At 38.1% G+C, this 14,610-nt stretch overlaps 1 protein-coding gene across 4 annotated transcripts in view; it reads left to right on the top strand.

Moving 5' to 3' along the window:
• ABCC9 (ATP binding cassette subfamily C member 9) overlaps positions 1-14,610 on the top strand; it is a 148,999-nt gene that overhangs the window by 92,887 nt on the left and 41,502 nt on the right. For all 4 annotated transcript variants that reach the window (XM_070453746.1, XM_070453744.1, XM_070453747.1 and 1 more), the window contains 5 exons: positions 1,910-2,006; positions 5,845-6,074; positions 7,022-7,170; positions 7,375-7,444; positions 9,513-9,670. In XM_070453746.1, the coding sequence (XP_070309847.1) occupies positions 1,910-2,006; positions 5,845-6,074; positions 7,022-7,170; positions 7,375-7,444; positions 9,513-9,670 (704 nt within the window). The remainder of the gene's footprint in view (positions 1-1,909; positions 2,007-5,844; positions 6,075-7,021; positions 7,171-7,374; positions 7,445-9,512; positions 9,671-14,610) is intronic.

The following is a 14,610-nucleotide window of genomic DNA, read 5'->3' as shown; positions in this document are numbered from 1 at the left end:
CTCTCCTTGCTATTCTTTAGTTAGTTAGTTAAGTAGCTCAGTCGTGTCCGACTCTTTGAGACCCCGTGGATGGTAGCCCACCAGCTTCTGTCCATGGGATTTCCCAGGCAAGAATACTGGAGTGGGTTGCCATTTTCTTCTCCAGGGGATCTTCCTGACCCAGGGATCGAACCCGGGTCTCCTGCATTGCAGGCAGACGCTTTAACCTCTGAGCCACCAGGGAAGCCCTGCTATTCTTTAGAACTTTGCATTTAGATGGATATATTTTTCCTTTTCTCCTTTGCCTTTAGCTTCTCTTCTTTTCTAAGCTATTTATAAGACCTCCTCAGACACCCATTTTGCCTTTTTGCATTTCTTTTTCTTGGGGATGGTCTTGATCCCTGCCTCCTATGCAACGTCACGAACCTCCATCCATAATTCATCAGGCACTCTGTCTATCAGATCTAATCCCTTGAATCTATTTCTCACTTCCACTGTATAATTGTAAGGGATTTGATTTAGGTCATACCTGAATGGTCTAGTGGTTTTCCCTACATTCTTCAATTTAAGTCTGAATTTGGCAATAAGGAGTTCATGATCTGAGTCACAGTCAGCTCCCAGATTTGTTTTTGCTGACTGTATAGAGCTTCTCCATCTTTGGCTGCAAATAATATAATCAAACTTATTTCATTGCTGACCATCTGGTGATAACCAAGTGTAGAGTCTGCTCTTGTGTGTTGGAAGAGGGTGTTTGCTATGACCAGTACATTCTCTTGGCAAAACTGTTATTAGCCTTTGCCCTGCTTCATTCTGTACTCCAAGGCCAGATTTGCCTGTGTTTGTTGACTTCCTACTTTTACATTCCAGTCCTCTATAATGAAAAGGACATCTTTTTTGGGTGTCAGTTCTAGAAGGTCTTGTAGGTCTTCATAGAAGCATTTAACTTCAGCTTCTTCAGCATTACTGGTCGGGGCATAGACTTGGATTACTGTGATATTGAATGGTTTGCCTTGGAAACGAACAGAGATCATTCTGTTGTTTTTGAGATTGCATCCAAGTACTGCATTTTGGACTCTTTTGTTGACTATGATGGCTATTCTGTTTCTTCTAAGGGATTCTTGCCAACAGTAGTAGATATAATGGTCATCTGAGTTAAATTCACCCATTCTAATCCATTTTAGTTCACTGATTCCTAAAATGTTGACGTTCACTCTTGCCACTTCCAACTCTTTGACCACTTCCAATTTGCCTTGATTCATGGAACTAACATTCCAGATTCCTATGCAATATTGCTCTTTACAGCATTGGACCTTGCTTCTATCACCATTCATATCCACAACTGGGTATTATTTTTGCTTTGGCTCCGTCTCTTCATTCTTTCTGGAGTTATTTTTCCACTGATCTCCAGTAGCATATTGGGCACCTACAGATCTGGGGAGTTCATCTTTCAGTGTCCTATCTTTTTGCTTTTTCATACTATTCATGGGGTTCTCAAGGCAAGAATACTGAAGTGGTTTGCCATTCCCTTCTCCAGTGGACCATGTTTTGTCCACAGAAAAATTATAAGAGTATATGAAGATGATATAAAAACAAAACAAGGACCAATGGTGGGACCAGGTTTAATGCTAGAAGAGGTGTCCCCCTGCCCCTGGGGTCAGCTCCATCACATTGTTACTACTTTTCCTGGCTTCTTACTGCCTTTTGCCCCGAGCTCTGATACATTCCCCGAAGGCCTCAAGTGTTACTTCACACCTTCTCCTATGATAGGAGTTGTCCATATGTCTGCAGTTGTCCATCCATCTCGAGCAGAGAGCTCCAGACCCAGAAAGGTAGCTAACGGTTGGTATTTGGTACATGTGGGTCATTGACTGTAAGTAGAATTTGCCTGTGGCTGTGAGCTCCTTGCATGACAGCACCATGTTTCGTGTAGGATATGGAAGCTGACCAAACAACTTTAGAGAGGAAAACACTCCGAAGAGCCATGTATTCAAGAGAGGCCAAAGCCCAACTGGAGGATGAAGATGAAGGTAGATCTTTTTTAAAAAAACATTCCAATGGGTAATAGGATATGGAAGTCCTCTTGGCAATTGATGTGTGTCTATCTCAGTGCAGAATGACTAGCCACTTTGCAGAGCAGTGAAGGCAAAGTCAAATACATGAAACTGAAAATGGACAGAAGGGGAGTGAAATCAATAGATGTATATAGATGTATGTAAACAGGTGTATGCTGTCAAACGAGGCATCTTGAGGGGTTCCCCAATGTGTATGAGTGTTCTTGTGTTGTGTGTGTGAGAAATGACAGGACAATGGATCTAGACCCTTGTTCAGATAAACTGGTAAGGTCTAGTATAATAAAATGTCAGTCCTTGGGAAATAAACAATACATGGGAAATACAGTGAAAATACTGCTTTGAAAGATCTATACTTGAGTCTGTAAGTTTTTACGGGGTTCTCTTGATAAATAGCAATGAAGAATAAGAGAATTAGAAAGCTATTTGTTGTGTTTCAATTTTCTGGATCTAATAAAATATAGTGGGTGAAAAAGGTTTACTGGAAATTTGAGGAATAAAATGAAATAGTTACATTGCTTTGACATTTGTTGCCAAGACGTTTGTAAGATAAACCATAAAAGTCCATAGAGTAAGTGTACTGTACTTCAGTCTTCCTACATGGATTTTGCCTAGGACCACATTTCCATGGGCAAGTTAAGAGAAGATTATCATTTCGAGCAGACAGACACCAAAATGGGCCATCTTTACATTTACAGATGATAATTATTCTGTGTTTCAGTAAATACTCATTGAGTAAAGGAATGAATGAATGAATGAATTTTTTCACTCCCATTTCTTAGATTTTAAAATATTTTAAAAGAATATTTGGGGACTTCCCTGGTGGTCCAGTAGTTAGTGTTTTCACTGCTGTGGCCCCAGGTTCAGTCTCTGGTCAGGGAACTAAGATCCTGTAAGCCCCATGGGGCAGCCGAAAAAAAGAGACTGTTTGGTACTGAATAGCCTTTAGAACTGCAGTTACTCTCTCCAGTATGTCAGTGGGAAACGCAGCATGTCAGGGGCTGACTCTGTCCTGGGCTTGCTGTGTTAATTCAGTTGTTCATGTGTAAAATAAGATAATGACACTTTGGTTTCAGAGTGAAAGAGGAACTGTATAAGAAAGATCCCAGTAGGTACATATTACCTGCTAGGTTGCTGATGCTATTATCCAAGTCTGTTGAATCCGCCAGGAAGGGAAAGAAAAGTAGTTGCCCATATTGTTTCTACTACTGACCATTGGCTAGATCATCATGTGGACAGACTAGGCTCTGAGAAAGTGTAGAAATGCTGGCTTTATCTGGGTAGCCATAGGCAAGGTAAAATTTCAATTAATATAGAAACAGAAAATGGATATTGAGGAGACAGGTAGCAATCTGCAAGTGTCTACCTCTTTGATCATGCAAATTTCTAACTCTGTTTCACTCACAGACCCACCCTCACCAAAGGGTAGATTATCTGACACCTGTTGTTTTTTTGTGTGTGTCCTTGAATATCTGAAAATGTCTTTATTTGGCACAAAATTCTAGGTAAAAACTGTTTTCCCGCAGATATTTGAAGGTTCCACTGCCTTCCAGTGTTGATTGATACCTCCTGTCTGATAATAGTGATCTCATGACTCTTTGTTGATGACATGCCTTTTCTCTCTGAAAGTGTTTACAATCTTCTCTTTGTCCTTTATGCTCTGAAATTGCAAAAGGATGTGCAGCTGTGTATATTTTTCATTTCCCCTTTTCAGTTCTGGTCTTCCCTGGTGGCTCAGATGGTAAAGAATCTGCCAGCAATGCAAAAGACCTGGGTTTGATCCCTGCATTGGGAAGATCTCCTGGAGAAGGGCATGGCAGCCTGCTCCAGTATTCTTGCCTGGAGACTCCCCATGGACAGAGGAGCCTGGCAGTCTACCGTCCGTGGGATCCCAAAGAGTCGGACATGACTGAGCATCTAAGCACAGCATTTCTCAGTTCTAATGCTGAGATCTGTTCCTCTTTTGTATCTAGCTCAAATATGAAGATCCTTGATGATAGATCAGTCTTCCCATCATATCCATACTTAGATCTCTGTTGTCTGATAATTTGCAAACCAAATTATCTATCTTTCCTACTCACAGCCTGCTCATTCTACAGTCGTGGAGTACATACAAGATGACTACAGTGAAAACTGTCTTTGGGAAAAGAAAGGATGGGAAATACACCACAGTCACTAAACCATTTGTTGTTTAGTTGCTAAGTTGTGTCCAGCTCTTTACAACCCATGGACTGTAGCCCACCAGACACCTCTGTCCACGTGATTCTCCAGGAAGAATACTGGAGTGGGTTGCCATTTCCTTCTCCAAGGGATCTTCTGATCGGGATTGAACCCATGTGTCCTGCATTGCAGGCAGACTCTTTACCAGTGAGCCACCAGGGACGCCCTCACTAAACCATACAAATGACCAAATTTTACTGCTCAGGAAATACCATAGTTACCTGTCCTTGTAATGGAATATGTTCTTAAAATAGCTGTCTAGAAATTTCCAAGAGGTTTAAACAGCTGAGAGGAGCTCCCCACCTATTGTCCTCTGTCCCCTGGCTTTGCTTTCAGGAAGGTTCCATTTTGCTCATGCACCTCCATGACCACATTTAAAAAGAACCACAGAGATTATAGATTATGCCCTCTTGAGCTATGCACAAATTTCAAAACCTATTTCCTCCTGGTGCAGTTTTACAGATTCAGAAATATAAAGTTCAAAAAATTATAAATGTTTGCAAGTCTGGCATGTGGTTTTATTGGCACACAGTTCCTTCAATAACGTAATAAACTTCTAGTCTATAATTCTAGTTAGTTTATTGTAATAAATTAACAAGTTTTCTCATCCAAAACATAAACTTTATTTTTTCATTTATTCATTTTCACATGTTTTAAAATTTCTTTTGTATTGAGGTGACATTGATTTATAACATTATGTAAGTTTCATATGTACAACATTGCATTTCTAGTTCTGTAGAACCAACGCTATGCTCATCACCAAAAATGTATTTCCGGTCTGCCACTATACAGTAGGTCACCTTAATCCATTTCATCTTCCCCTCCACCTCTTTCCTTTTGGTGATCACTACTCTGTTCTCTGTATATCCATGTGTGTTTTTATGTGGTTTGGATTGTTCACTTACTTTGTTTCTTTTTCTTTTTTTGGTTGTTTTTTAAAATACACATATGAGTGAAACGGGACAGTATTTTGTGTTTGTCTGACTTGTTTCACTTAGCAGAATGCCCTTATCAAGATCCATCCCTGTTGTCGTATATGGCAAGAGTTTGGTCTTTTTAATGACTGAGAATTATTTCATTGTATATATATACCACAGCTTCTTTATCCATTCATCTGTTAATGGGCGCTCACCTATTTTTTTTTAAATGTTTATTTATTTATTTGACTGTGTCATCTCAGTTGTGTCACATGGGATCTTCGCTGAAGCACGTGGGGTGTTTAGATACGGCACACACAGGCTCTTCTATAGTCGTGGCACATGGACTCTGGAGCATGTGGGCTGAGTAGGGGTGGTGCATGGGCTTCATTGCCCCATGGCATGTGTGGTCTTAGTTCCCTGACCAGAGACTGAACCTGCGTCCCCTGCATTGAAAGGCAGATCCTTAACCACTGGACCACCAGGGAGGTCCCTCACCTGTTTTTTTTTAAAATGATGCTTTTCTCTGCTAAAAACATTTACATTTCTAAGACTTGTATTTCTAAAATTTGATGAAGGTTTGTTGGTAGGTGGGAATGATATAAATTCTATATCTACCTGTTGCCTGTCAGAAGATTAAACAAGTGCTTCTTATGCAGAGGAAGAAGAGGAGGAAGATGAGGATGACAACATGTCCACGGTAATGAGGCTGAGGACTAAAATGCCATGGAAGACCTGTTGGCGCTATCTCACTTCTGGAGGATTCTTCTTACTCTTCCTGATGATTTTCTCTAAGCTTCTGAAACATTCCGTCATTGTAGCGATAGACTACTGGCTGGCCACGTGGACCTCAGAGTATAGTATAACCAGTACTGGAAAAGCTGATCAGGTACAGTGGGTTTTGTTTTTACATTATCTAGGAAATGTTGAGATGATACTCTTATCTAGTTAGATACAAATAGCTCAGATGTCACAGGAATTTTGTGAGGTTTTTTTGTTTGTTTTTATTGGAGTATAGTTGATTTACAATAGTGTGTTAATTTCTGCAGTACAGCAAAGTGATTCAGGTATACATATTATACATTCTTTTTCATATTCTTTTCCATTGTGGCTTATTATAGTATATTGAATATAGTTTCCTGTGCTATAGACTAGACCTTGGTGTTTATCCATTCTCTGTGTAATACTTTACAGCTGCTATTCCTGAACTCCCAATCCATCCCTACCCTACCTGGCTCCCCCTTTGCAACCAAAGGTCTGTCCTCTGTGACTGTCACAGTACTTTTGTAATGATTCAATAGGTTAATTAGGGCAAGACCTGAAATATAATAAGGAATATTTAATGATAATGCTTGGGTTTGGATTCAAGGGAGTTATATACATGGTGTATATGTGTGTGTGTGTGTGTGTGTGTGTGTGTGTGTGTATAATATGCACACAGGACTTTTGTTCTTATTCTGATGGTATCTGATTTTAACTGCTACACCAATGAATCAGCTGGTCATTCTGAGATTACAGATAGAAAGAACTTTATGATATTAAAAAGTCAAGAATATTTCACACCAGAAAACTAACTCTAATGCTTCATCTACCCTTTGGCAAACCCTGAAAGAGAGTGAAGGGAACGAGCGGGAACTCGGTCATGGGATTATGGTGGGGATACTGCCCTGAGTATCCCCAGGAGTATCCCCAGGAGAACTACCCTCCTTCCACTGTGTAAATTAATGTGAGATCATAGAAATTGACAGTATTGCCAGACTTTGACATTTGGTGTCCTAGCAAGAAAAAACTCAGTTGATAATGTCATCTGTGCTTTTTGTATTGGTTGCTTTTTAGACCTACTATGTGGCTGGATTTAGCATACTTTGTGGAGCAGGTATTTTCCTCTGCCTTGTTACATCTCTCACTGTGGAATGGATGGGTCTCACAGCTGCTAAAAATCTTCACCACAATCTCCTTAATAAAATAATTCTTGGACCAATAAGGTAAAAAAGTAGTTATTTATTTTACAAGATCATAAAAATATGCATTTTACATTAAAGTGAAGTGTGAAATTTTAAAGAATTTATTCAGTCTTTCAGCAGATGAATAGGGATAGTCTCATTTTTATGACACCAAGATGTCTATTAGCAGTGTTTAGGCTCCAGATCATTTAGAATTATAATACATCCAATCTGTTTATTGCCTAGATTCTTTGATACCACACCACTGGGACTGATTCTCAATCGCTTTTCAGCTGATACAAATATCATTGATCAGGTGAGTGCCTGAATTACTTCCAAGTTCAAAAATAAATTTATCATTGTAAGCTAAACAACATTTTAAGATAAATGATGATTCCTGTTAACAGTAGAGGATTTCTAGAACCTAAATAAAAGCCTATTTGCATTCATATCAATATTACATATATACATAAATTTCTAGACTATGCAGTCTATGAAATATGCATAGATTTCTAGAATGAAATCTTAAAGGAAATAGATCAATTCAAAATAATTTATCCACATGGAAGAGGATACTTAGAGAATCAGCATGAAATAGAAATAGAAAAGAATGAACATTAAATTTTTTTATTGTAAAAAGAAGTGATTTTAATCAGTGTTGTATCTCCGTTCATAGTAACGTTCCTAAAGTTTGGAATTAATGCAGAGTGTCTCCCAGAAGTGAAGCATGGAATACCAAGTTGTCTTAGATGTCCTTCACTTTTGTTAGGTTGATGTGATATTACATGATGGGATATTTTAGGGAATATTTCAAGGATGCCCGGTTTAGTCTTAGGTCTTTAGGCCTCCAGAAGTTTGTCCTGAAATTAAAGACCTCAGAGTCTGAAATTGGATCTCCCTATGAACAGACTCTTTAGGGTGATTGATCAAAGACTTAGCAAATTCAGTTCTTTCCTTTTCTGATTTTCCAAAGTGGCCTTAAGAACACCTAAATTACCATCAATTAAGGTAAAGAATGATGCATGCAGCTGACTAAAATGTATGTTTAAAAATTTTGATGTTTTCACAATATTAGTGTCAGATTATGCTGCACCTAAAACACTTCCTAAGGAGTACATATTGGAAAAGAAGAGACAGAACACTCCTTATTTGGAAGATGACACTATTGCTACTTAGAGAGTTCAAACAGTTATGATGAAAGAATCAACTAGGAAGTTTAACAGAATATTTATATTAGATATGTGATACAAAAGCCAGTAACTTTCTCTCCACCAATTAAAAAAATTATGTGAAAAATACATTTAACCTATAATAACAGAAAAAAATATAAAAATAGAAATAAGCCTAGTATGAAGAAAAGTGATTCAACTATCCTGGAAATCATAAAAATCCTGTGTCTGTGTGTGTGTGTGTGTTTACTTTCCTTATCAGATACCTAAGAAATACTGTGAAATTAAAACACTCTGATGATTACAGAAAACAAATTGATCAAAAGAATAAAATTAAGAAGTCAAAAATACCAGTCTATCTTGAATCAGTAATAACGGGAATGTTTTTTCAGTAAAGGGTGTTGGGACATTTAACTATTTATAAAATACACAGCAAATTCACATGTAATAAAGGAGCCCATCTAATAACATAAAACTGTAAAATAAAATGTAGAAGAATACTTTTAGAAAACATGGGAAGTGTCTTTATAAGACACAAAATTCAAAAACAAACAAAAAGCCAACAGAAATGGCTCTAAAATTTTAAATTTCTATTGAGGTAAAAGCATCATATTTAAAATATAATATATCCTTTGGGAGAAAAACTGGCAACTCATGTAAAGAAAGAGGATAAACATCCATGATATATAAAAAGCATCTAAAAATCAATAAGGAAGATAAACAATCCAGTTGAAAAGCATGCAAAGAATAATATGCAATAAAATTATTAGAGGTATAGCTGAAGAGTTTTTTAATACTATGCATCCCTTAAAAAGAAATAGATTTGTATATAGTGGCATGGGTATAATTACAATCCATCTTATTCAGTAAAACAAAGCAAGCAAATGGACAAAGGAGGTTTAGAGTTTATGTTTATGCTATTTATATAAAATAGTTTATGCTATTTGTTTAAAAACTCCCATAAGATATTAATAAATAGGTAGATAGGTAAATAACTGACCACTGGTTAAGCAGATAGGTAGAAAGATGGTAAATATACTAAACAAGGGGAAGTGAGTGAAATTGAAGGAGTGATGAATTGCTTACAACGAAAATGTTTATACATTAATTTTGGAACTAATTATGTAACTTAATATAAAATTAATGTGTTGTTGCCTTATTGCCAATGTTTTATTTGAGCTAAAACATTTTCCTTTCAAACTGCCTTCTTACCAGCATATCCCTCCGACTTTGGAATCTCTAACTCGGTCAACACTGCTCTGCGTGTCTGCAATTGGCATGATTTCTTATGCCACCCCTGTGTTCCTGGTTGCACTAGTGCCTCTTGGGGTCGCCTTTTATTTTATCCAGAAATACTTCCGAGTGGCCTCTAAGTAAGTAAAACACTGCTCTGTTCATCTTCAAAAGCCTGTGTATTTGATTGACTGTGATTCAGATTTGCTATAATGTTTTGGTGGCTCAGGTGGTAAAGAATCTGTCTGCAATGCAGGGGACCTGTGTTCGATCCCTAGGTCAGGAAGATCGCCTGGAGAAGGGCAAGGTTACCCACTCCAGTATTCTTGCCTGGAGACTCCCATGGATAGAGGAGACTGGCAGTCAGTCGATGGGGTCGCAAAGAGTCGGGCATGGCTGAGTGACTAACACTGTTACTTTTCTCCAATTAAGATGTGGAATTTGGAAAAGAAACTTAATTTAACTTGATGAAACCTATCCTGATATTAAGTTTCATTTAGAGGGATATTTTGCTTCCACGGCTTCCCTGATAGCTCAGTTGGTAAAGAATCTGCCTGCAATGCAGAAGATTCCAGTTCAATTCCTGGGTCAGGAAGATCCCCTGGAGAAGGGATAGGCTACCCACTCCAGTATTCTTGGGCTTCCCTTGTGGCTCAGCTGGTAAAGAACCTGCCTGCAATGTGGGAGACCTGGGTTCAATCCCTGGGTTGGGAAGATCCCCTGGAGAAGGGAAAAAGGCTACCCACTCCAGTATTCTGGCCTAGAGAGTTCCATGGACTATATAGTCCATGGGGTCACAAAGAGTCGGACATGACTGAGTGACTGTCACTTTCACTTTGCTTCTGTAATTGGTTGTCTGAGCTTTACATAATCCTAGACTTATGTGAACAAGTTGATTGATCTGGTTGAGTTTTAAGTCCACAGACTATGCCCAATTTTTCAATCCATGGTCCTTTCTCTGAACATGGCATTGACAGAAAATTTATGAAACCAAATATAGCCCCAAAGAATAAGTAATTTAATATTATGTTCTGCAAGTGGGTAAATACAAATATTTTCAAATGAGTAAAATGCACTCTGTAAAAGATTAGTAGAAGTAAAAAAAAGTTAAAGGGATAAATCAGAGTGATAACTATAAAAGTAGAGAATCTTGAATGTCTGGTAAGAGTACTGTGACTTTAAGAGGTTGGAAATTTCCAGATTGGGTTATTTAACATGCGCTTGAATATCCAGCCAAATAAAAGATAGCTGTGAATTTTAAATTCTTCTGCTAATATAAGATTTATCATTTGCTGAGATGTTGAATAATTAAGTGAAATATAGTACTAGTTGTTTGGAAATTTTCAGTTTAACTTTGAAGTTCTGCCTTAATAGTACTGTAAATTTTATATCATTGCAGTAATCTCTTTATTTCAACAAACACTTATTAGGCATTTGGTGTGTTGTAAATAACTGCACAAGCCATGTGACAGTGGAAGAGATCAACATGGCAAGAAGCAGTTCTCAAGAAATCTAGTTTCTTGGGAAGATAAAACATAAATAAGGTAACCCTTATGTGTGGATTAAGTGCTGGAATAGGAAGCCAGATATAGAGTTTATTCAGTAAAATGAAAAGATTCAATAGGACTTGATTGCAGGGATAATGAAAAAATTATGTGTGTGTGTGTGTGTGTGTGTATATATATATATGTGTGTGTGTGTGTGTGTGTGTATGTGTGTGTGTGTGTATATATATATATGTGTGTGTGTGTGTGTGTGTATGTGTGTGTGTGTCTGTATATATATCAGGTAACAGGAAAAAGCAGGATTAAGATTGGGAGTCTCTGGACTGTATCTGCAATTTTTTTTTTCTTGTTACATTTCATTATTCATTCAATTTAGAGGCAGGCTGATTTACCTTTAATCTCTGCAGTCTTGTCTTTTCCAGAATGTGACATGATTGGAATCATATAGTATGTGGTCTTGTCAGATTAGCTACTTTCTCTTAGAAATAAGCACTTAAGATTCATCTGTGTCTTTTCATGGCTTCAAAGCACATTCATAAAATAGAATATTATAAAAATAATTTATCATTGAATAATATTTATTTTATGAATTGCCATATTTTGTTTATCCATTTACCTATTGAAGGACATCTTAGTTGCTTCTAGCTTGGGGTTATAAATATTATGAATGTGTGTGTGCATACATGCTCAGTTGTGTCTGACTCTTTGTGACCCCTTGGATTGTAGCCCACCAGGCTTTTCTGCCCATGGAATTTTCCAGGCAGGAATGCTGGAGTGGGTTGCCATTTCCACCTTAAGGTTATCTTCCCCACCCAGGGATCAAACCCACATCTCCAGAGTCTCCTGCATTGACAGGTGGATTCTTTACCACTGAGCCACCAGGGAAGCCATTACTATTACGAATAAAACTACTGTAAATATTTGTACGGAGATTTTTGTGTGGACATAGGTTTTAAAATTGGTTGGGTAAATACATAGGAGCATGATTACTTGATAGTATGGTAAAACTGTTCAGTTTTATGAAAAACTGAAAAATTGTCTTCCAAAATAGTTGTTCATTTGCAGCATTTCTGGAAAAAAAAAATTGTTTCTCCCTTGGAGATATAAGTTAGGATCCTTCAAATGTTAGGAACATATGTCAGACCTAGAGTGCTTTTTGATCTCTAGCCTCTTCTCTTTGCTCTAAGAAAATTCAGACCAGAAGAAAGAGGCTAGCCATTACATTTGCTCTTTCATTTCTTCTGGTATCACTGTTGATGTTGCTTGCTGGAGGGGCAGAAAAGTTCAGTCACTTCCTTTCTGCTGGCTGTTTCCAAATCTCTTCTTGCCTTCTCACCACTGATATTCAACAGTCATGTTTTACTTCAGACTCATGCTCATGTGGACCTGTTTTCATATCTGGGCAATAAAAGTTGAGTACAGAGGCCAAGCAAATAATCCTAGTTCTTTACAGATTTGAATTGCTAAGTCTTTTCCTCATAGTAGATTATTAAAATATGGAAGGGATGGTCATTTTTAAAGAGAGAACTTTGATAATGGATTATAAACCATTTTTATTTGAAATTCTCTGGTCGTTTGCAAATAGGACCACATGATATTAAATCTCATCCATAAAAAGACCTCTCGATGCTGAGGTTCTAAATAAAACACTCATATTGAAAATCTTGAGCAATTTAACACACTATTTTGTAAACACCGAAAGGAATTAAAGTGGGGGACTTATTGTTGTTCAGTCGCTCAGTCGTGTCCGACTCTTTGTGACCCCATGGACTGCAGCACGCCAGTCTTCCCTGTCCTTCACTGTCTCCCAGAATTTGCTCAAACTCATGTCCGTTGAGTAGATGATGCCATCTAACCATCTCATACTCTGCCACCCCGCTCTCCTCCTGCCCTCAATCGTTCCTAGCATCAGACAGGAAATGCCACTGAATTTTGAATATCTAACATCAAAGACCCCTGTGTGGCTAGCTCTGTAAGTAAGCTTTCCTATTTATAAGAGAATAAGGTCAAGCTGTAACCTCACCTTCCTGGTTTCATAAAACACAGTCCTGTAAAAAGAGGTTCTTCCTTCCTCATCTTTACCCCTTCAAGTCAGACCTCAATGTAGTGACCACTTGTTGCTTGTGTCAAATTTACAAATAGCCAGTGAGTTTTCTGTTTAAAATCGCAGACTCTTTACATTCCTTCATATTCATCCTCCTCTTCACCCCTCTCCTTCCTTCCCCTCATTGAGTTTCTGAAGTGAGAAATTCATTTAAGAAACTCACAGAAGGACTTTGCCTTTGGTCATGGGAGAACCCAGGCAGACCCAAAAGATCTAAGATTATTTAACAGTTGAAGATTATGTAACAATGTAATCAGTTCCATTGACTGACAGGTGAATATCAGCACTAATACTCTTGATTCCCTCCACCCCCAAAACCTAAGACAGACAGAAAAAAGGCTGAAAAGAAAAATAAAAGCATATTTTGAAACATGTGATAGAACTGTTAGCCTTCTAGAAAGGCTAGCTTGTGTGATTTACAAAGTTGTCTAGTGTGTGCATCTTTATAGAAAGGGTCTGATTCAGGCATTTGTCCACCAGCCATTCACTGAGCACTTTATTTTCCTAAAAATATATATTGCCACTTGGAGGACCAGTGAATGCCAGTTCTATTTAGGGAGGAACTCAATCTCATTGTGGCTGAAGCCAAACTCATTATGTGTCTCTTCTGATATCTTTCTTCTCTTTCTCCCATCCTGGTAAATAGCACTGTCATCTTCCAAGTCTGCTAAGTAACAAGCCATATTTGACTCCCCTCTCTTTTTAAATTTATTTTATTTTTAATTGAAGTATAATTTACAATATTGTGTTAGCTTCAAGTGTAGAGCAAAGTCGTGTCAGACTCTTTGTGACCCTGTGGACTGAAGCCTACCAGGCTCCTCTGTCCCTGGGATGCTCCAGGCAAGAACTCTGGAGTGGGTTGCCATGCCCTCCTCCAAGGGATCTGCCTCACCCAGGGATAGAACCCATGTCTCTTAGTCTCCTGCATCGGCAGGCAGATTCTTTACTGCTAGCACCACCTGGGAAGCCCATGCATGTATATGTATATACATATACTTTTGCAGATTCTTTTCCACTGTGGATTATTGTGACACATTGAGTATAGTTCCCTGTGCTATATAGTGAGTAGGTCCTTGTTGTTTACCAATCTATTTAGTATTGTATATATGTTAATCCCACATTCCTAACTTCTCTCTTCCCAATCACCTTTGGTAGCCATAAGCTTGTTTTCTGTGTCTGCGTGGCTCTTCTCTCTTATTCACTCTGCTACAATGAGTTGATTGTAGCAGTTTAGAAGGCTACTTCTAATAAGCTATCTCACAGTCTCCCCCTCTATTAAATTGTACCAGCATCACACCTAATTCAGAATTTTTAACAAGTTCTGATAAACTATCCTTACTCAGTCTCTTCCATCCTTTACACTGTCTCCAAATTACATTGCTTTAAGCAAACTCTGGTCATTTTATTTCTCGTCCCCAGTGATTTTTTTCCCTGCCCATTCAGGGTCTTCTACAGTCTAGCCCCTCCCCCT

The sequence above is a fragment of the Odocoileus virginianus genome, chromosome 23 (genome assembly GCF_023699985.2).
Source record: "Odocoileus virginianus isolate 20LAN1187 ecotype Illinois chromosome 23, Ovbor_1.2, whole genome shotgun sequence".
Classification (NCBI taxonomy): Eukaryota; Metazoa; Chordata; class Mammalia; order Artiodactyla; family Cervidae; genus Odocoileus; species Odocoileus virginianus.
Note: the sequence above shows the minus strand (reverse complement) of the source record. Positions and strands in the feature narration are given on the sequence as shown.